This window comes from Vitis vinifera, chromosome 18 (genome assembly GCF_030704535.1).
Source record: "Vitis vinifera cultivar Pinot Noir 40024 chromosome 18, ASM3070453v1".
Lineage (NCBI taxonomy): Eukaryota > Viridiplantae > Streptophyta > Magnoliopsida > Vitales > Vitaceae > Vitis > Vitis vinifera.
Genome location: NC_081822.1, coordinates 32670664 through 32693834, shown reverse-complemented (window position 1 = coordinate 32693834; position 23171 = coordinate 32670664). Strand labels below are relative to the sequence as shown.

General features: G+C 32.4%; 3 protein-coding genes across 3 annotated transcripts; 2 read left to right on the top strand and 1 right to left on the bottom strand.

Annotated features, from left to right (window-relative positions):
* Positions 1–225: 225 nt before the first annotated feature.
* Positions 226–2618, bottom strand: LOC104882774 (TMV resistance protein N). The gene is made up of 2 exons (XM_019216281.2): positions 1887–2618; positions 226–776 (listed from the first exon to the last, which is right to left on the bottom strand). The coding sequence occupies exon 1, from the start codon at positions 2360–2362 to the stop codon at positions 1934–1936; it is 429 nt and encodes a 142-aa protein (XP_019071826.1). The 5' UTR covers positions 2363–2618; the 3' UTR covers positions 226–776; positions 1887–1933.
* Positions 2619–11955: 9337 nt separating this feature from the next.
* Positions 11956–16047, top strand: LOC104877338 (protein DA1-related 1). The gene is made up of 3 exons (XM_059735016.1): positions 11956–12586; positions 13798–14987; positions 15283–16047. The coding sequence occupies exons 1-3, from the start codon at positions 12084–12086 to the stop codon at positions 15918–15920; spliced, it is 2331 nt and encodes a 776-aa protein (XP_059590999.1). The 5' UTR covers positions 11956–12083; the 3' UTR covers positions 15921–16047.
* Positions 16048–17111: 1064 nt separating this feature from the next.
* Positions 17112–20972, top strand: LOC100246577 (uncharacterized). Its single transcript, XM_002278122.5, has 3 exons — positions 17112–17831; positions 18616–20442; positions 20558–20972. The coding sequence occupies exons 1-3, from the start codon at positions 17332–17334 to the stop codon at positions 20589–20591; spliced, it is 2361 nt and encodes a 786-aa protein (XP_002278158.3). The 5' UTR covers positions 17112–17331; the 3' UTR covers positions 20592–20972.
* Positions 20973–23171: the final 2199 nt, after the last annotated feature.

Below are 23171 nucleotides of genomic sequence, written 5' to 3'. Positions count from 1 at the left end.
TTATTTTATTAAAAAAACTATATATGTATATTTAAAGATATAAAAGAAATTATGATATATGTGTTGGTATTATTTTTTTTATTGGTTAAAAATGTCCATAAATTTATTTACAAGTTTATATTTCTTTTGTATTTAATTATTATATAAAAGATATGAAGAAAATAAGATAATTAATATTAATTAATTTATTAAATTTATATATATATATATATATATGCATGAATAATTCAATATTTCATTTCTAAGGAGACAAACTCACCATATACACAATGTATATGTGTAGATTAATGAAACATAATTCCTTTAGGCAAATGGTCATCTTTCCATGTTGAAGGGCTTGTGTTCAATGCCAATGTATCCAAGGATTAAGAGGCGAAGAGGGAGGTGAAGAAGGAGGTGAAGAGGGAGGTAAAGAGAGAAGCAAGAAAACGTCTAGGTCAATGGGAGGGGAAAGAAGATTTAGGAAACTTGAGTGGGAAGTGTGAGTGATTTTTGTTTCTTTCATTTCCTCAATTTTGCGGGACTTTGCTCCTTTGCCCAATAGTCAATGAAGTAGAAATATCGGGATCCATTATGTCTAAGAAAGAACATACTACCATGGCATCTCTTGACTCCTTGATGTCTATTTCTTTGGCTTGATTGATTTTCCTTTTGCTCGTAAGTGAGAATTCACTCCTTTCCTCAATACTTGGTAAAATAGAAATATTGGGCATCGAAATTCGCTCTTTTACCTGTAAATGTATTGAATAATTTCCTTGATAAGCGTAGGCTCGTGTCTGCCACATTTGAAAAAGAAACATATTCTAAGGCAAAGATCAATAAATAAATCCAATCACAAAAATGATAACTATGAGTTCGTTTATCAGTGTTTTTTAAAAAATATTTTTAATCAAACATGTATTTTTGAAAGAAAAATAGTTACTTGATATAATTTAAAAAAACACTTTTAAAATTTTGAAAAGTTATTTATAATATTAAAAAATCATTCGGTAATATTTATGAGAATAAATCCTGTTAAAAAAATTACTCCACTCCCAACTGACATTGACCATCATTGAAAATGATATTAAAATGGTATAAGTTAGATCATACAAAACTTTATAAATTTGTGGAAAATATAATGTTAGTAAAAAAATTAAATAGGGTTAGGTAAGGGCCCTTCAAACTAGCCTCATTTATCTACTAATTTTTCAAAATGAGATGGAAATAGGTTTGAGTAATTAGGGATTAAGATAGGATGATCCATCCACAATAACAACAAGAACAACAATAATAATAGTAGTTATAATAATTATTAAAAATTAATTTTTTTATATGGTTAATAAGTAAAAAATCCTTCAAAATAATTATTTAAAGATGTGGAATGAAACATGCAACATTAAGTAAACTTTACCTCAATTTCATAGAATTGGAGGCTGATAAACATAATTGTCCCAAAAACTAATTCCTACATCAATATATATATATATTAAAATGATCCTCGTTGATAAATAACCCTCCATCAATAATTTTTTTATTTATTAACTTTGAAAGAAAAAAATATCTTTCTCGAAGATATCAATATATGTAGAAGAAAAGAAAAGGAGGAAATATCCTTCTATATTAGAGCTTCCATTTTTCAAAGTAAAAATTATTTTGACATTTTGCCCAAATATTTATTTTCATAAATTATTTTTTAGACAAATAAATCATCTAAAGTAATTTTTTAGAAAATAATTAAAAATAAAGTATTTAGAATGTATTTGACAATAATTTTAATAAGTATTATTAATCTTTTTAATATTTGGATTCTTTTTTAAAAGAGTGTTAAAAAAATTAAAAACATTCCCTCGTTATGAAAGACACTGTAAAGTAAGAAGCATTGGTCATCAACATTGAGAGATTACCTGTTTCTGGCATCCCAGCCAGATATGTTAGCGACTTCAGTGAGAGCCTACTTCCATATGTGCACCCTCTCCATCTTCTCCTTGAACTTCTCTTCAAGTTTAGCGAAGGCTTTTGCAAAACTCCCTTTCTGTTCTCGTACATCAGAAGGATTTACGTTGTAGAAGATGGGCAAAACTGTTTGTTTCTTGGCATTTTTGCACTTGAGGATCTGAACAAGCTCGTCCAAACACCATGTGGAAGAAGCATAGTTTTTGGACAAAACAACAATGCAAAGCATGGACTTGTCCATTGCTGTAACAAGTGATGCCGATATTTCCTCGCCTTTGACAATCTTGTCGGCATCCATGAAAGTCCGGATTTCTTTATTGCACAGGGCTTCATAAAGGTGAGTGGTGAAGCCGTTGCGGGTGTCTTTTCCCCTAAAATTCAAGAAAACATCGTAACTCCCTTGACAAGAAGAAGATGCTGCAGCCATCGATCTCCCGATTAGAGACGAATCTTGGCAGGTTAAGCTGTGAAGAAAATGGGGTTCAGTTGATAGTGATAATTCCAACGACGGAATCACGGAATTATAAGAAAAACCATGAAGAAGTCCTCTCCAAGTCAGTGGTCAACAGGGAAAGAGAAGAATTCAACTTCTAGATTATCTTTATGGAAGCTTCAGGGAAAGGGCTGGGATCCATTCAAGAAGCTGAGACCCTGGCAGTGGAAACAATAGGAAGCCCACACCGATAGGGGAAAGGAAACCGCGTCTATCGGGAATGCGGAAAGAAAATTGGGAAAGAGAATAAAAGTGGGCCAACGCCAACCCCAAAAAAGTTTGATTTACTATGAGAATATGGATTAACAATACATACAACATATATATATATATATATATTGGAAATAGTAGCTTTTAATGAAATACTCTCATGAAAAAAATATATCTATCAAAAAAAGTTTTTATTTCATAGTAGAGAATAATTTAAAATTTTAATTTTCAAACATTTCTCAACTCGTCTCCATTGACTAAACATCCATAATCCACAACTTTTTTTAAAAAATGAGAATATTTTTTACTTTAATAACTAGAAAAAAATTAAATAGTAAAAAAAGAATTGTCAAATATGTCTTGATTTATCATGCATGGACATGCTTCCCTATTTTCTATTTCCCTTTTCATGGAAATAAAATTTTGATATCATTTTTCTATTTTTAGGGTATTTTTGAATAATAATTGAAAATATTGAGAATATTTAAAAAAAAAAAATTACATTGTAGATAACCAAGTAGTAATAAATGGAGAAAATTGTTTTCTAAACATGACTTTGTTTGAAAAATAGTTGATAAGAGTATTTGGTATTTATTTACAAGAACAGTTTTCTATTTCCTAAGAAAAAACAAAACATGAAACCATGCTTGAAAATTAGAAGATTATTTTTTATTTTCTATTTTTAAAAACAAAAAGTAAGGTATTTTCAGGAAAACATCTTTTAGATGTTTTCTAAGGGCTATTTTAAAAAATAATTATATAAATATATAGAATGATTAAAAATAAAGTATTAAATGTAAAAATTATTTTTAAAATATATTTTTAAAATATTAAAAACAAGTTAAAAACTTTCCAAGTTTCCAAAATAAACTTTTGTTTTACAAAACATAAGAAAATAATTTTTAAAAACTATTCTCAAAAATTATTTTTCAAAATTATTTTTGAAAATAATTTCCAAATAGAGCCCAAATAAATTAAAAAACTATTCTTAAAAAATTAATTTTAAAGCCTTCTCAAATTTTTTATAATTCATACCTTAGTATAAAATAAGTTATAATTTTCTTTTAACTTTTTAAAATTTTCTCATTAAAAAAATATATTTCAAATCAAAGATTTAATATGTTATATTTAGTAATGAATTTAACAATTGGTTTGAAATTTAAAAAGTCATCCTATTTATAATCAGTGGTTTCTCCATTGTATGTAACAATACTTACAAACTCTTTTACTATGAAAATGGATTTTAAATCAAATAAAGATTAATACTGTTAATGCTAAAATTTTGTAGATATCTCAATTGGATGTTTGGATTCTTTAGTACGTTTAGGCATGTGATTTTTTTTTTTTTAATTATAGTATTATTTGACTATTTTTTTTTCTGAAAATAATGTTTAGAAACAAAGTGCAATAGTGAAGTTTTTAAAAAATAACTAGAAGTTGTTCAATGTATTTTTTAAAACAAAAGCAAACATGAAAAAAACCTAGGCATTATTTGACAATTATTTTCGAAATAAATTTTTGTTCTCTAGAAATAAAAAATAAAAAGTACGTTTGCTAATTAAAAAAAAATTATTTTATGTTTTTTATTCTTAAAAATGGAAAATATAATGTTTTCAAAAGGACCATTTTTAAATTTTATTTTTTAGTTATTTTTACTTGTTTTTCAACTAGTGTTTCAAAAAAAATAATTATATATAATTAAAAATAAAATACTAGATATAAAAGTTATTTTAAAAACATATTTAAGAACATTAAAAACAAGTTAAAAGTATTTGGGTAGACTTTTGTTCTACAAAATACCATATATTAATTTTAAAAAATTATTCTCAAAAATTAGTTTTTATAACTGTTTTTTAAAACAATTATCAAATATGACCTAATTTTAAAAACTATAATAATCAAATAAACTATAATATAATCTCTTTTTTCGTTAATTATTTCTTTGTTACCCAATAATTAAAATCTTTAAAAGCTTTATTTTAACTTATTGATTTTTCCTTATTACAAAATAAATGAGACTTGATTTATATAAAAGATCTTCTTATGCTTTTCCTCTTTCTTAAACTCCCATTAATAATTTATGAAACTCTTGAAGGATAGAAAAGCTATAAGTCCCTTTTCTAACCGTTTTCAAAAGCAGTTTGATTAACATTTTTTAGAATAGTTTTTGTAAAATTATTCTTCGATGTTTTATATAACAAAAATCTGTTTAAAAATTCAAAATGTTTTCAACATATTTTTAATATTTTAAAAATAATCTTTGTATCTAATTGTAAACCCCAGTTGGTGGGGGCCCCAAGGAGCAAAGAAAAAAAATATGGTTTTTTTTAGGGGAGTGGGTGAGATGGGAGATGATGGAGAGGACGGGAGTAGCTGAAGAAAGAAAGGAAGGAGCTTTGAGGAAGCTGTGAGGGTCTCTTGGGTTGGTTTTTTTTTTTTTTTTTTGTGGATATTTTGCAGGAGAAAGGCAGGCTTGCACTCAAGTTGGAGCTGCTGGATCTGATCCACAACTGAACAAATTTTCAGTGTTCAAAGACGCATGCTGGAGATTCTTAAGACCCCATACGATTCGCGGAACAGCACTAGGGTCCACTGCTTTGGTAGCACGGGCATTGATTGAGAACCCGAATCCGATAAAGTGACCATTGTTGCTCAAGGCATTTTCTGGTCTTGTTGCTTTTATATGTGAAAAATGGTTATATAGTGGGCATCAATTAGATCTATGACATCGATATTGACAAGGTAAATAAACCTTATTTACCTATTGCTACGGGTGATCTTTCAGTTCAGTCTGCATGGTTTTTGGTATTGTTTTTTTTTGCTGTAGTAGGCATTTTGATTGTCGGATCCAACTTTGGGTCATTCATCACTTCGCTTTACTTTCTTGGCCTCGTTCTTGGCACCATCTAATCTATTCCTCCGTTTAGAATGAAGAGATTTCTAATTGCAGCATTTCTAATAATTGCCACGGTACAGGGGTTTCTTCTTAATCTTGGTGATAATCTGAAGCTTGAGGTAGAAAGGCTAAAGAAAGAGAAGAAGTTGTCCTTTGCATTGTCACCTGGGTCGTTTTTTTTTTTACCAAAATTTTTAAGTGACGCTTCAAAATTTCGATTTCTAAATTTAAATTTCAGTTTCCGAAATTCAAATCTTCATATCAATTCATCTAATCATTATCATTTATTTATTTGTTTATTTTTAAAATTCAATCTTTAAATAACTCTTCAAAATTCCGATTTCTAAATTTAAATTCCAATTTCCGAAATTCTAATTTTCACATCAATTTATTTAATCATCATTATTTTATTTATTTATTTTAAAATTCCACCTTTAAACAATTCTTCAAAATTTTGATTTCCAAATTTAATTTCCAAAATTCCAATTCTTAAATTTAATTTCCAAGACTCCAATTATCAAATAATCTTCGGGACTCCAATTTTCAAACAAGTTTCAAAAATCTAGTTTTCACTTGAATGGTTTTAATTTCATCATGGTTCTCAAATAATCTATTGTTTCTATTGATTTCACATAAGCATGAATGCAATTTTCATAATTCCATAATAATGGAATTTGTGAGATTAATTCGTGTAAGATAGATCGGGCTTTGGTGGGGGCCCCACATACGTGATTTTATGATTGATTGATTGATTGATTGGTTGGTTGATTTGATTGTCATGCGTAATTGATTTATGCTATTCTATAATATGCACATGATTATTCTGTGTTGGTTCACTAACTTAGGCTTCCCATGAAATAACTATGTTCATCACTCAGGTATGTTCTTTGCTTTTCCTATTCATTTAGTTATTCTGTTTTGAGTGATATTCATTTAGTGTTCATGTTCGATTAATCAATTGTCATGATTGCTTCATTTTATTAGTAGAGACCCATTTTAGGGGCTTAGAGGGGTGCTACAGTCTTTACTGTATATTCCCAATAAGTAACCTGACCCCCAAACCCGATCCGGTTTTTTATATATCACATTTTCCGAAATAAGGAGTCACACTTAGGGTTTTTCTTTCTTATTTTGTTTACCCTTTAAAAATAAAATAAAAATAAGTGGCGACTCCAAGTCAATTTTTTTCGACCAATTAAATCATTTTTCAAATAAAAATCGAGCTCGCCATCGAGTGGAGGCGCATGAGTCGAAATGCGGGGTCCATAAAATGGCGACTCCATTGGGGATCACTAGAGGGTCAAGCTTGAACTTAAGATGGGGCAAATGTGGCATTTGATTAGTTGATCAGTGGGTACCCACCTCTCTTTGTGCATGTGTTTTCTTTACTGTTGATTGCACATTGAGAGCTCTTGATATCATTATCCTTAATGCATGCTTGATTATTGTATTTGTTTGAGGCATTGACATGTTGATTATATTGATTGATCCTTCTGATTATCCTCACATATTGACTCTCCTTGTTGTATGATCACTCTACTCATCTTGGCATGTACATTATTTTTGTTGCTTATCTCGTTCATCTTAACATGATTGATTCTCTTGGGTGTATATTATCTTGATTATCATGGAGCATGCTATCATTGCCAGATATTCTTCTCGATTAGCTTGTGTGTAGATTTGGATGATATATACCTATTTTGCATGATTGTCTGTTGCATGACTTCTCTCATTTCGTGTGATTGCATGAGTTGCTTATCTATGTGGGACACACACCTATCCTCTTATTTCCGAATCACTAGTCTTGGTCGACATTGTTTTCCTTGGTCTCGTATTTGATATCAGACTTGCTGCTTTGTTTGCTCTTCGACTGAGCTAGTGATTAGGAATAGGGTCTAGCGATGGGCTATATCTATGTTTGGGAGCATTCTGAAGGTGGTCGACATATTGATGTTGATTGAAGTCCGAACTTTGAAGACTTGTATAACCTAGAGCTAGATTTCAGGATATTTGTATGGCCAGTGTGTCTTCTTTTAGTTTCATAGGATTTTCGGATGCACCCACACCACTCACTATGCACCTTAGATCGTCGATGAGTGATCCGAGTTGCGAGATACGCCAGCCATTAGGAGAGCTTTCACCATAGGAGCCCCCTGGGATGCGAGGTAGTGCATGTGTGGAGGTGATGACCACCTTGCATGGAAGCACCCCGTCTTTTTGGAGGCGTGCAGAGGGTTGCGTACCACCGGAGGGTACGATCGTTTCTGCTAGGGATTTTTTAAAGTCCATCATATCATTTTAGGGCCACCTTAACCTTGTAGGATGAGCATACATCCTTCGACTAGGACTCCCTCCCTACACGTGGGTGCATCTGAGGGCCTTCAAAACCTCTATAGTCACAGTTCGGATTCGATACTCCCTTTTTTTAGTCTCCATTTGAGAGTACTCAAAGATTGGTATTAGTTTGAATATTGGTTAGATCACCTTTGTCAGGTTACCTTGGATTACGTTTCTCACTCGATGAGTTTAGCATGTTTTCGCCATCGAGTGGAAGCACATGAGTCGAAATGCGGGGTCCACACTAATGTTTTATTTTAATCATTTTATATGTTTGTATAATTATTTTTTAAAACAGTTTTAAGAAAATAAGTAAAACTATGAAAAATAATTAAAAGATATTATTTAAAGATACTTTTTTTTCTATTTTAAAGAATAGAAAATAGAAATTTTTTTTTTGATTATCAAATGTGTTTTCTTATTTTTTTTTATTCCAAAAAATAGAAAATAATTCTTGAAATAATTGTCAAAAAGTGGCATAATTGATTTGGGCATAATTACTTTAATAGTAATCAAGGCTATATGTTATTAAAAATATGTCAATAGATATTTTAAAAAGTGTTTTTAACATATAAAATTTATTTAAAAAGGCATATTGGACATGAAAATTTATATTCTTGTAACTTTTATAAAAATAAGTTAAGAAACTCTTAACCTATCCATTTTTCAAATACTATGAGATTCTAACTTCCTATTTTATATGTACGACTTTTAAATACATAAACACCCATTAGAATTTAAAAGTTTTAATTAATTAATAACTTCATCAGTTATAATATTTTATTTTATTAATGTTAAGGTATGGGAGTCTATTGAAATTCAAATTTGAATCATTAAATAATGAGATTTAAAACATTGAAAAAGGGTACAAATAGGATTAAAGTATAAATTATGAGACCCACTTTTGATATTAATCGAAAAAGGTACTTTTTGGTGTAATAAATAGAGCATTATATTATATCACACCTTATGTCAATAACCCACTTTTATTTTATTTTAATTTTTGACTTCTAATTTTTAATTGTTAAGAAGTAATTTACTCCATGATAATAAAATGGGTTTGGGATGAATCACCAATTTCAACTTTGTCCCTTTTATTTATATCTATTTTTATTTTTATCTAAAAATAAATATTAAATTGAACGGTTAGGTATAAAAAATTTTCATACTCATCCCTTTTCAATCCATTTATTATTTTTTTTTCAATTTTTTTATTTTAAAATTTAAAATTTTATTTTTATTAAAAATAAATATAATTTGTAAATAAAAAATATTATAATATTTATAATATATTTTTATGAAAAGTAATCTTTTATTTATGTTAAAAAAAAGTTGAAAAATGATGAAAAAAAAATCAACTAAAATAATTTTTATTTAAAATTATATATAACTGGACATGTGACCAAGTTATATCCGAATTCGCTCCCGATTCGTCTCAGGTTTTTAGGAACTCTCTAAACCCATTTGAACCCGTTTATATTTAATCTCAAATCCTTCCTGGCAGAGCGAGGCAGATAGGAGCGACGCAGATACTTGGAAGAACCCTTCCAATTCCCATTCCTATTAGTTGGGGCCTAGACTCCGGTCGGGTCTATGCTTCTACAGGGTTTCCTTAGAAATGGATCTCAGGGCCAGGACTTTCCCTCATGTTTCCACCGGTCTACTTTTCTTTTTGGACCAAAACATTGGCTAAAGCTTCTAAAAATGAGTCCTTTAGCTTCTACAAATAATTTTGAAAATTATTTCTAAGGACTATTTAAAAAAATAATTATATAAATATATAGAATAATTTAAAATAAAGTATTAAATATAAAAATTATTTTTAAAACATATTTAAAAAATATTAAAAATAAGTTAAAAAATGTTCAAGTTTCCAAAATAAACTTTTGCTTTACAAGACATAAGAAAATAATTTTTAAAAATTATTATCAAAAATTATTTTTCAAAATTATTTTTAAAAACATTTTTCAAATAGGACCCAAATAAATTATTAAAGCCTTCTCAAATTTTTTATAATTCATACCTTAGTATAAAATAAGTTATAATTTTCTTTTAACTTTTTAAAATTTTCTCATTAAAAAAATATATTTCAAATCAACGATTTAATATGTTATATTTACTTATTTAGTAATGAGTTTAACAATTGGTTTGAAATTTTAAAGGTCATCCTATTTATAATCAGGTGGTTTCCCTATTGTATGTAACAATGCTTACAAACTCTTTTACTATGAAAATGGATTTTAAATCAAATAAAGATTAATGTTAATGCTAAAATTTTGTAGATATCTCAATTGGATGTTTGGATTCTTTAGCATGTTTAGGCATGTGATTTTTTTATTTTATTTTAAATATAGTATTATTTGGCTATTGTTCTCTGAAAATAATGTTTAGAAACAAAGTGCAATAGTGAAGTTTTAAAAAAATAAGTAGAAGTGATTCCACGTATTTTTGTTAAATAAAAGGAAACATGAAAAAAACCTAGGCACTATTTAACAATTATTTTTGAAATAATTTTTTGTCTCTAGAACCAAAAACTAAAAATATACGTTTGATAATAATAACAAATATTTTAATTCTTTTATTATTATTTTTAAATAGAATATATAATGTTTTCAAAGACCATTTTTTTCCGGTTATTTTCACTTGTTTTGCAATGGGTGTTTCAAAAAAATAATTATATATATATATATATATATATATATATATATACATATGATTAAAAAAATATATATTACATATAAAAATTATTTTTAAAACATATTTAAGAATATTAAAAACAAATTAAAAGTATTTGAGGTTCTTGAATAAACTTTTGTTCTACAAAATACCATAAATTAATTTAAAAAAATTATTCTTAAAAATTATTTTTTATAATTATTTTTTAAAACAATTATCAAACATGACCCAATTTTAAAAACTATAATAATCAAATAAACTATAACATACTCTCTTTTTTCATTCATTATTTCTCTACTACCCAATAATTAAAATCTTTAAAAGCCTTTTTTAACTAATTTATTTTTCCTTCTTACAAAATAAATGAGACTTGATTTATATAAAAGATTTTTTTATGCTTTTCATCTTTCTTAAACTCCCATTAATAATCTATGAAGCTCTTGAACAATAGAAAAGTTATAATTCCTCTTTCTAATCATTTTCAAAAGCAGTTTTGAATAACAAATTTTTAGAATGGTTTTTTTTTTTTAATTGAAAAGGGGTACAAATAAATAGGGCAAAAATAAATGAGATTAGAGTATAAACTACGAGACACACTTTTGGTACTTATAAAAAAAAATATTATTTGATGTAATAGATAGACCATTTTATTATTTCACACCTTATGTCAATAACCCACATTTATTTTATTTTATTTTATTTTTTGACTCCTAACTTTTAATTGTTAAAAATAATTTTCTTGATCCTTGATAATGACAATGGAGTGGGTATGGGACGAACCACCCCCATTTTAAGTTTGTCCTTTTTATTTATATTTATTTCCATATTTGCCTAAAACCAAATATTAAACCGATAGGTATAAAAAATTCTCATACTCATCCCTTCTTGATCCATTTATTTATTTTTTATTTTTATCAAAATTTTTTATTTTGAAATTTAAAATTTTATTTTTTATTAAAAATAAATATAATTTATAAATAAAAAAATTTAACATTTATAATTTATTCTTATGAAAAGTAAACTTTTTTTTATGTTGAAAAAAAGTTGAAAAATGATGAAAATAAAATCAACTAAAATAATTTTTATTTAAAAAATTATATATAACTTGACATGTGACCAAGTTATATCCGAATCCGCTCCCAATTCGTCCTGGATTTTAGGAACTCTCTATACCCATTTGAACCCGTTTATAATTTATCTAAAATCCTTCCTATTAGCAAGGCAGATACTCGTACGAACCCATCCCATTTTCATTCCTATTAGCTGGGGCTTATACTCCTGTCGGGTCTATGCTTCTACGGGTTTCCTTTGAAATGGATCTCAGGGCCAGGACTTTCCCTCATGTATCCACCGGTCTACTTTTCTTTTTGGACCAAAACATTGGCTAAAAGCTTCTAAAAAGTAAAAATGACTCCTTCAGTAACTCCGAGACGACTCTTTCAACATCTCTCATGGTTGTTCCTTATAATTGCCTCCTTGGAATTATTAAAATCAATTGTACCCTTCAAAGCTGGCTGATTTGCAAAGAGCTACGACATGTCTCTAGTCTCTGTACACGATCCGGCCATCGTTGTTGCATCTTCTTCTTGTCAGCGGAGCTACGATGTTTTCTTGAATTTTAGGGGAAAAGACACCCGCAATGGCTTCACTGCCCACCTCTATGAAGCACTGCACAATTATGGAATCAAGACTTTCATGGACGCCGACGGAGTTGCCAAAGGCGAGAAAATATCGCCAGCACTTGTTACAGCAATTGAAAAGTCCATGTTTTCCATTGTTGTTCTCTCTAAAAACTATGCTTCTTCCACATGGTGCTTGGAGGAGCTTGTGAAGATCCTCGACTGCAAAAACACCATGGGACAAACAGTTTTACCCATCTTCTACCAGGTGGATCCTTCTGATGTACGACGACAGAAAGGGAGTTTCGCAAAAGCCTTTGCTAAACATGAACAGAAGTTGAAGGAGATGGTGAGAGTGCAGATTTGGAAGGAGGCTCTCACTGAAGTTGCCAGTTTATCCGGCTGGGATTCCAGGCATAGGTAACCTTTCTATACTCAGTAATGCTAAAGCTAAATCTTCTCAACCTTGGGGTTTTTTTCTTTTGAAATATTGTTTGTTGGGAGATTACTTTTGATAATTAATTCATGGAGGAATTAAAGGTAAGAAGAACTAATGTAATCTGTGAAATATTTTGGTGGGGTACTGAATTTTTCTGAATTTGTTGAGAAGCTATTGAGCAACTTTACTTCCTAAAATGGGGGAATTCAAACATTTATTTATAATTATAGCTAGAGAAACAAAGGTGGGTCAGGATTCCCTTTCAATATTCTCTTTTGGATTTTACTTTTGGAACCATTAAGTCAGTCAAAGTTCTACAAAATTTCTCACTTTTATCGTATATGTTTTTGAATTTCTATTTGATATTACTATGCTCTTTGATTTATTATTGCATTATCAATGGCAATATGAACAAAGATAATAATTTTTATTAACTATTGTTTCTATAAATAAATTCTTAAAAAGCCTTTTTACATTCCTATTTGTCTCATATTAGTTATAAATAAAATTGTTTCTCTTATATATAATAGAATCCTTTGTAAGGCTAAAAACAAGCCTATATTGAGCTTGTTCGATAATAATTTTAAAAAACATTTATAGTTTTTGTAACAGTTAAAAACAACTTTTCAGTAAAATTTTTAAGTGCTAAAAATGTTAGAAGTGCTTATTAAAATTATCATGAAACAGATTCATGATTTGCTTTACAACAAGCATTTGGTTAGTTGATCGACATACAAAGTCATGTGGCTTTCATTTTTAAGATACTTGTGTATATTTGATCTAAAGGCTTCTTCCCTTTTTTTCCCCATTTTATGAGAGGGAAATTTTCTAATTACCTTTTCAAAAGGGTTCAAGAGGATTATTCGCAAATGGAAGTCATAATCTCGTGTAATTACCTTTGAATGGACAAAGCATTTTCCTTATGATTATCGACTTTTAAAACTACTGGAGGATTAGTTTTTCTATTACCTTAATCTTCCTAAATGTAAAATTTGCATTTACTAGAATCGCTTTTAAGCATAAAAAAGTGCTAGCTTCACTCCCAAACCGGCTCTTAATGTGTTTATACGTATAGCTGCAATGAAAACATCTATATATTGTTATACTAAGTACTATTTTTATTAGTTGTTCCTTTATGGCTAGTCCTGATTAATTAATTACCACGTGTTTGCATGCACTTCAAATGTGGCAGGCCTGAGTCCATGCTTATCAAGGAAATCGTTGGACTTATTTCGAATAGCATGATTTGCAGATCCTCAAAGGACACCGAGCTGGCCATAAATGGGAAAGATGTTCTCACTATAGGAATCTGGGGCATGGGGGGAATAGGGAAGACGACCCTTGCCAGAGCTGTTTTTGATCACTTCTCTGGCCAATTTGATGGTTGCTGTTTTCTTGAAAATGTTAGAGAAGATTCGGAAAAATATGGCTTACCTTATTTGTATAGGAAGCTTTTTTACCAGCTATTAGGTGCGTCCAGTTCCAGCACAGGGTTCTCTTCTATGAAAGCAAGGCTCCGCTCCAGAAGGGTTCTTATTGTTTTGGATGATGTGGCTAATTTAGAGCAGTTAGAATTCTTAGCTGGAAAGAATCCTCAGTTTGGTCCTGGAAGTAGAATAATTATAACCACTAGAGGAAAACATCTGTTAATTACGTTTGGAGTGAATGAAATACGAGAAGCTGAGAAACTGAGTCTGAAAAATGCTATCAGGCTCTTTCAACAACATCATCACAAAGAAGTTTTCATGAAGCTCTCCAGCCATGTTATAGAATATATTAATGTCGGTTCTTTGCTATCCAGGAAGAGCAAACTTAAATGGAGAAGTGAATTAATGGATAATGAGTCTCAGTCAGAGGAAAATGAACAACTTTCCAGATCCATACAGGAAGACCTTATTTATACTTATCCACCTCCTTTTGGAAATGAAAGTATCTATCAAGCCATTCCATTCCCTGTTTTGACCGGGTTCAAGATCTGTGCTGGTTGCGGTACCGAGATTATTCTGAGGCGATATCTGAAGTGCATAGGCAAAGTTTGGCATCCAGAATGTTTTAGATGCCATGCTTGTAAGCACCCAATCTCTGACTATGAATTCTTTCTCTCTGGAGAGTCACCTTATCATAAATCTTGCTACAAGGAAAAGTGTCGCCAAAAATGCGATGTTTGTGGGCATTTCTTTTGGGCAAACCCTGCTTGTCTTATGGAAGATAGGGAACATCCTTTCTGGGTCCAGAAGTACTGTCCTTCTCATAAGCATGATGGAACTCCTTCCTGCTTTAGCTGTGAGCGAAAGGAGCCATGGGACACAAGATATACAACTCTTAAAGATGGACGCAAGCTCTGCCTGGAGTGTCTGGTGATAAAATATCTTCGTGCAATGGGTCATTTGACCAAGTCTTTAATAAATTGTTTTATGTTGAGTCTTATATCTGTTATGTTGCCCTGTCTATAGGAAATTGTTTATTGAGTCTCTTTATTATCTCCTGATTTTTGGTGATGGTGGTAGTAGATTTATTGAAACATGGTTTCATGGTCCTATTTTTATGCCTTTGTTGTTATGGCTTTGTCAAGCCAGTTGATTGTATTGCCTATTTATTGGTTGTCTCGGTACAAATAAAGTGTGGAATTGTTTCTCTGTTCTGGTTATACTTTTGCTCAGTTTATTTTATCATCTAGACCATGCAATCATGGACACTCATGAATACCAGCCCCTGTATCTTAATGTGCAAAGGTTCTGTGAAAGCTTAAATATCGTAGTGGGGCAGCAAGTTCCATTACTCTTGGTTGAGAGACAGTCACCAAGTGAATCCACAGGGAGAGAAAAGAGCAGTACTCTCGTAGACATGATCAAGGAGCCCTACAAAGGGGTACCTGGTTTCAAATTAACCACATTTCGCATTTTACATGGCCTTCCTAGGTTGCTGACTGGGGCAATCCTAGCTCACCTGATGATGCGTGTATGGCTGCAGCTTCAAGGCCGCCGATCTCTTACTCAGCATGCTGAAGGAGGTATCTGTCAGGTGCTAGCTTACATGTGGTTGAACACCGAGCTCATGTCGAGATATGGCAGTGATATTGCATCAACCTCATCATCCATGACACTTCCATCTCCATCAAGACAGGGCACGAGATCTAAGTTTGAGAGGAAGTTTGGCGAGTTCTTGAAATACATGATTGAATCGGATACTTCAGTATATGGAGATGGATTCAGAGCTGGTTATCGATCAGTTCTTAGACATGGACTTGGAAGAATAGTGGACCATATATTGATGACAGGAAGATTTCCAGATACCCCTGATCCTGAATTTAGGTGATTTTTTTTCCATCAAGTTCCAAGCTTAGTCTTGTGGTAGTAAAAAGCAAGAAAGAAAACTCTGATTTTTATAAGTAATGTCATTTTAATCATGAGGTAATTCCCAATTTATATATCCCACATATTGCAGAGCATAAGAGCCCCCCCCCCCAACCCCACAACCCCTTATTTCCCTGCCATGCCCACCCACAAGAAATAAGATAATCACCTCAAAATCCAAACTTTTCTTCTTCTGGGGCCATTTCCATAGCATGAAAGTTCAAAATTACTCTAAATTGATAATTTGACCTGCTATAATATCATTCTTTGTTTGTCTGTTATTTATCCAACATTTCTTAAACCTTTAATTTTTTTTTTTCTTAATTTTCTCATTTACGTAGCATTGATTGATGAATTTATAAATGTTTTCCTACTTATACACTCATTACATCAAAAAAGTTACAGAATCATAAAGAATTCATTGATTCAATCAATATCGAAACATAAGAACATCAAATTTATTAATTTAGATTATTGGAGATTAACCGGGGTGACAATTCATATTAATGGGTTGTGTTTGCGTCTTGTCAGACACTTGATTAAATAGGTCAGATTAAAAATATAAACCTAAATATCACATAATTAATTTTACTCATTAAATTCATTTAATAATAAGATCCAATTTGATAATTTGATCAAGTTAAGTCTTATATAAGTATTAACTTTCTAATTTGACATAATTATGATTTAATTAACTTATTTATTCAAAATCAAATTTTAAATGATCAAAATATGGATTAAGTTATAGTTATAACAAATTTAATCAACATGATTAATAAAATGGTCGATTTGGGTCAAAAATTTGTCATAGAGGTTGAATAAAAAACAACTTATTTATTAAGTAGAAATAGATTACGTAGGTTAACATAAATTCCATCTCAACAATATTATAGTACTCAGTCCAAATTCACAAAAAGCATATTACGTACATTTAAGTTGTATTGGTGATTCCTAACAACTTTGCCTTCTAAAACGACAGGACCTTGATGTGTTTTTCTTTATTATAGCCCAAGTGACGTAAATGGCCCACTTCTCTCTTTTTTCTTGGAATTATCGGACCATTGGACGCGGTTTCCACTTCTTTGGGCCTTGCGCTTGGTCGTTTTGCCGTGTTGTCTACTCGTTTCTTTTTCCTTTGAAATGGATCCCAAGTCTTTCCTGATACTTCCACTGCTATTCTTTCTTTTGAGAGCAAACCCTTTGCCAAGACTTCTAGAAATGAAATTGAGGAATTCTTCTCTTTTCCATGATCTAACTCGAAGATAACTTCTTCAACCTCTCTCACGGTTTTCATTATAATTCCGTCTTTGGAATTATTACAATTGTACCCTTTTTCTTTCGCAGGTTGATTTGCTAAGAGCTCCGACTATTTCATGTCTCTACTCTCTGCACATGATCCGGCAATGGCTGCTGCATCTTCTTGTCAGTGGCGCTACGATGTTTTCTTGAATTTTAGGGGAAAAGACACCCGCAATGGCTTCACTGCCCACCTCTATGAAGCACTGTGCAACTATGGGATCGAGACTTTCATGGACGCCAATGAAGTTGCCAAAGGCGAGAAAATATCGCCAGCACTTGTTACAGCAATTGAAAAGTCCATGTTTTCCATTGTTGTCTTCTCTAAAAACTATGCTTCTTCCACATGGTGCTTGGAGGAGCTTGTGAAGATCCTCCAGTGCAAAAACACCATGGAACAAACAGTTTTACCCATCTTCTACAATGTGGATCCTTCTGATGTACGAGAACAGAAAGGGAGTTTCGGAAAAGCCTTAACTAAACATGCACAGAAGTCGAAGGAGATGGAGAAAGTGCAGATTTGGAAGGAGGCTCTCACTGAAGTTGCCAGTTTATCCGGCTGGGATTCCAGGAATAAGTAACCTTTCTATACTCAGTAATGCTAAAGCTAAATCTTCTCAATCTTATGGTTTTATTCTTTAGAAATTTTGTTTGTTGGGGGTTTACTTTGATAATTAATTCATGGAGGGATCAAAGGTAAGAAGAATTAATGTGATTTGTGAAATGATTTTGGTGGGGTTACAATTTTTCTGAATTTGTCGAGAAGGTATTTAACAACTTCCTAAAATGGGGGAATTCAAACATAGCAAGAGAAACAAAGGTGGGTCAAAATTCCTTTTCAATATTCTCTTTTTGATTTCACTTTTTGAACCATTAAGTCAGTCAAAGTTCTACAAAATATCTCAAATTTCTATTTGGTATTACTGTGTTCTTGGCTTTATTATTGTTATTATCAATGGCAATATGAACAGCCATACTAAATAAAACTGTTTTTCTTATAATAGAATCCTTGGTATGATGGGAGAGGCTAAAAGCAACCATCAATAGAGTTTGTTTAGTAATAATTTTAAGAAGTATTTCTGATTTTTTTTAACACTTGAAAATAATTCTTTTTTGATAAAAAATTTAGTGTTAGTGAAGTTAAAAATGCTTCCTAAAATCACTATCCAATGGATTCATAGTTTCCTTTACAACAAGCATTTGGTTAGTTGACATATAAAATCATGGCTTTCAGTTTCAAGTCATGTGGGTACTTGTGTATATTTGATCTGAAGGCTTTTTCTCCCTTTATTTATTTTTTCCCTTTTTTCCTTATTAATTAATTAATTATCATATGTTTGCATGCACTTCAAATGTGGCAGGCCTGAGCCCATGCTTATCAAGGAAATCGTTGGACATATTTCGAATAGAATGATTTGCAGATCCTCAAAGGACACCGAGCTGGCCATAAATGGGGACGATGTTCTCACTATAGGAATCTGGGGCATGGGGGGAATAGGGAAGACGATCCTTGCCAGAGCTGTTTTTGATCACTTCTCTGGCCAATTTGAAGGTTGCTGTTTTCTTGAAAATGTTAGAGAAGATTCGGAAAAATATGGCTTACTTTATTTGTATAGGAAGCTTTTTTCCCAGCTATTAGGTGCGTCCAGTTCCAGCACAGGGTTCTCTTCTATGAAAGCAAGGCTCCGCTCCAAAAGGGTTCTTATTGTTTTGGATGATGTGGCTAATTCAGAGCAGTTAGAATTCTTAGCTGGAAAGAATCCTCAGTTTGGTCCTGGAAGTAGAATAATTATAACAACCAGAGGAAAACATCTATTAATTACATATGGAGTGAATGAAATACGAGAGGCTGAGGAACTGAGTCTGAAAACTGCTATCAGGCTCTTTCAACAATATCATCACACAGAAGATGTCATGACGCTCTCCAGCTATGTTATAGATTATATTAAAGGCTTCCAACTATTTTGTCAAGATGCTGTAGGTTCTTTGTTATTTGGGAAGAGCAAACTTGAATGTGGAAGTGAATTAATAGATAACGAGTCTCAGTCAGACGAAGATGAACAACTTTCCAGATCCATACAGAAAGGCTTTATTTATACTTATCCTCCTTCTCTTGGAAATGGAAGTATCTACCAAGCCATTCTATTCCCTGTTTCGACCGGGTTCAAGATCTGTGCTGGTTGCGGTGCAGAGATTATTCAGAGGCGATATCTGAAATGCATAGGCAAAGTTTGGCATCCAGAGTGTTTTAGATGCCATGCTTGTGAGCAACCAATCTCTGACTATGAATTCTATCTCTGTAGAGAGTCACCTTATCATAAATCTTGCTACAAGGAGAAGTGTCGTCAAAAATGTGATGTTTGTGGGCATTTCTTTTGGGCAAACCCTGCTGGTCCTATGGAACATAGGGAGCATCCTTTCTGGGTCCAGAAGTACTGTCCTTCTCATGAGCATGATGGAACTCCTTCGTGCGTTAGCTGTGAGCGAAAGGAGCCATGGGGCACAAGATATACGACTCTCAACGACGGACGCAAGCTCTGCCTGGAGTGTCTAGACCATGCAATCATGGACACTCATGAATGCCAGCCCCTCTATCTTGATGTGAAAAACTTCTGTGAAAGTTTAAATATTGTAGTGGAGCAGCAGGTTCCATTACTCTTGGTTGAGAGACAGTCACCAAGTGAAGCCACAGGTGCAGAAGAGAGCACTGTCATAGACATGATCAGGGAGCCCTACAAACTGGTACCTGGTTGCAAATTAACCACATTTCACGTTTTGCACAGCCTTCCTAGGTTGCTGACTGGGGCGATCCTAGCTCACCTGATGATGCGTGTATGGCTGCGGCTTCGAGGTCACCGAGCTCTTACTCAACATGTTGAAGGAGGTATCTGTCAGGTGCTAGCTTACATGTGGTTGGACACCGAGCTCATGTCGGGATATGGCAATAATATTGCATCAACCTCATCATCCATGACACTTGCATCCACTTCATCAAGAAAGGGGGCGAGATCTAAATTTGAGAGGAAGCTTGGCGAGTTCCTGAAATACCTGATTGAATCAGATACTTCAGTGCATGGAGATGGATTCAGAGATGGTTACCAGTCAGTTCTTAGACATGGACTTCGAACAACCGTTGACCATATATTAATGACGGGAAGATTTCCATATACCCCTGATCCTGAATTTAGGTGATTTTTTTTCATCAAGTTCCAAGCTTAGCCTTGTGGTAATAAAAAGCAAGAAAGAATTAAGATTTTTACATAGCAGTTTTCAGATTTAACGTGTTATTCTCTTACTGTGTAGTTTAATAAGTTGTATTGGCGATCAAGCTAGTTGAGGGCCTGACACTGAAGTCAGAGACACACAATCATACTACGAGAAGGGAACCATCTCTCAATGCTCTCCCTCCCACAGCTTATAGAGAAGCGTGATTCAATCTCTAAATCAATTGTCTCTCTGCCTCTCTCTTGCGCTCTCCCTCTATATATTGAAATGTCTGATTCAATAAGTATTTCAAGAACTCGGAATCAACCATCCCATATGTCGTTTGGTCTTGTTTTGATGCTCTTAATTCTTGGAAGTGATGTACGTGGAGGCAGAACCCGAGTGTTTGGTGGCCTTGAAGTCGGCGTCTTAACTATTCGTGTTTCATCTCACTCTTAAAATAAGGATATATTAAATCCTATGCATGGATTGAGTGAAAACTTCAGATTTGCTATGGTAATATTTTTGTGTGTGTATATATATATATATACAAAGAAAAAAAAAAAAAAAAAAGAAGAGGAAAGATGCAAAATAGAAGAAAAACCATAGAGAGAAAAAAGGCAAGGATTCTAAAATCAAAGTTTGTAAAATTAAGTTTTTCAAAATCCTAAAATCAAAGATGTCTTAATACCACCCCTCAAGTTGGAGCGTGCAGGTCATTAACACCCAACTTGTGAATAAGGGAAGGAAAAACAATAGCTCCTAAAACCTTGGTAAAGACATCAATTAGTCCTTGGTATGAATATACGTAGTTCAAACTAAACCAACTTGAATTCTTTCATGAATCATGTCACAATCAATTTCAATGTGCTTAGTGAGTTCATAAAATATTGGATTTGTGACAATATGGAGAGAAGCTTTGTTGTCACAAAACAGGTGGCAGGTTGTGGATGGGTAACTTGTAGATCGTGGAGCAAGGAAAGGAGTCATTGAATTTCATAGGAAGTTGTAGTCATGGCACAAATATTCAGCTTCAATAGAAGAATGAGAAATCGTGTGTTGCTTTTTGGATTTCCAGGATCTAGGAGAAGAACCCAACAATATACAGTACCCAGTAATGGAACGATGGGTTTTTGGACAAGTTGCCTAATCAGAATCACAAAAAGCATGGAGCTAAAGTGTATTAGATGAAGAAAGAAGAATGCCTTGACTAGAGGATTGTTTAATATACTGAAGCAAGCGAAAGCAACATCCAGATGTGGTCGTCTAGGATTAGCCATGAATTGACTAACAATCTGAACTGGAAAAACCAATATCTAGCCTAATGATAGTAAGGTAAATGAGACGTCCAACAAGCCGACAATATAAAGAAGCATCAGACAAAAGATCTCTACAAGTGGAAGTAAGTTAGAGTTTGGGCTCCATGGGTGTCTTGGTAGGTCGAGAACCAAGGAATCCAGTATCCTTCAAAATATAGAGAGCATATTTTTGTTGGGAAAGATATATACCATGCTTAGAGCATGCCACTGCAAATTCAAGGAAATATTTAAGAGGACCAAGATCTTTCAAGACAAAGCAATCATGGAGATAATTCTTCAGAGATGAAATGATAGAAAGATCATTGCTACAGACCAAGATATCATCTACATAAACAACAAGAGCAATGAAGGAATTGCCAGAGACAATTTGGGTGGTTCTTTGCTTAGCTCTCTCTCATCGTTGGCCTATTTGACAACTTGATGTTCACAATGCCTTCCTAAGCGGTGACCTAACTGAAGAAGTGTAGTTAGCTCAGCCATAGGGATTCATTGATCCATCCAAACTTGACCATGTTTGTAAACTCAGCAAATCCCTGTACGGTCTGAAACAGAGTCCTTGAGCATGGTATACTAAGCTCAGTCAATGCTTGTTTTCTTAGGGCTTTGTCAATTCGAAAGCTGATTCATCCATGTTTCTGTTTACTACTCCTTCCATGCTTATTGTTCTAGTTTACGTCGATAACATTATTGTTACAGGCACTTCTTCTCAACTGATTCACCTTCTCATCAAGCACTTTCAAGTTAGCTTTGCTCTAAAGGAACTTGAACCTTTGCATTACTTTCTCGGTTTTCAAGTGTCTCATGTGGGGGACTCCATCCATCTGTGTTAAACGAAATACATCCCCATGACTTGCTTAAAAGAGCTGATATGTTTGACAACAAGGTTGCTTCCACTCATGTCCTCTGACACCTTACTCTCAATGTTTGACGATGAGCCCCTTTCTAATCCTACTTCATATCATCAGATTGTTGGGGCACTACAATGTTTTCTTAGGGCTATTTTGCTTTGCTATTACCTGCCATGCGGATAACAACTCTCTTATACAACACATTTTTTGGAATTTCTTTTTGTTATTTTTCTAGTATATAATAGAATTGTTTTTGCTCTAGCCATGTGCTGAGCAAACCCTAATCTCTCTGTTCTCCCTTTTCTCTCCTTTTTTGCTTCACTTTATTCTCCCTTTTATCTATTCTTTAGAACCAAAAAAAAAAATTATTTTCTATTTTTTGTTTTTTAAAAAAATAATAATAATAAGGTGCTTTCGGATAACAACTATTAGGAGTTTTCAGACAACAATTTTTAATTGTTTTCAATTTGTTTTCACTTGTTTTTTATGAGTGGTTTTAAAAAATAATTACATAAACATGTAGAATGATTAAAAATAAAGTACTAA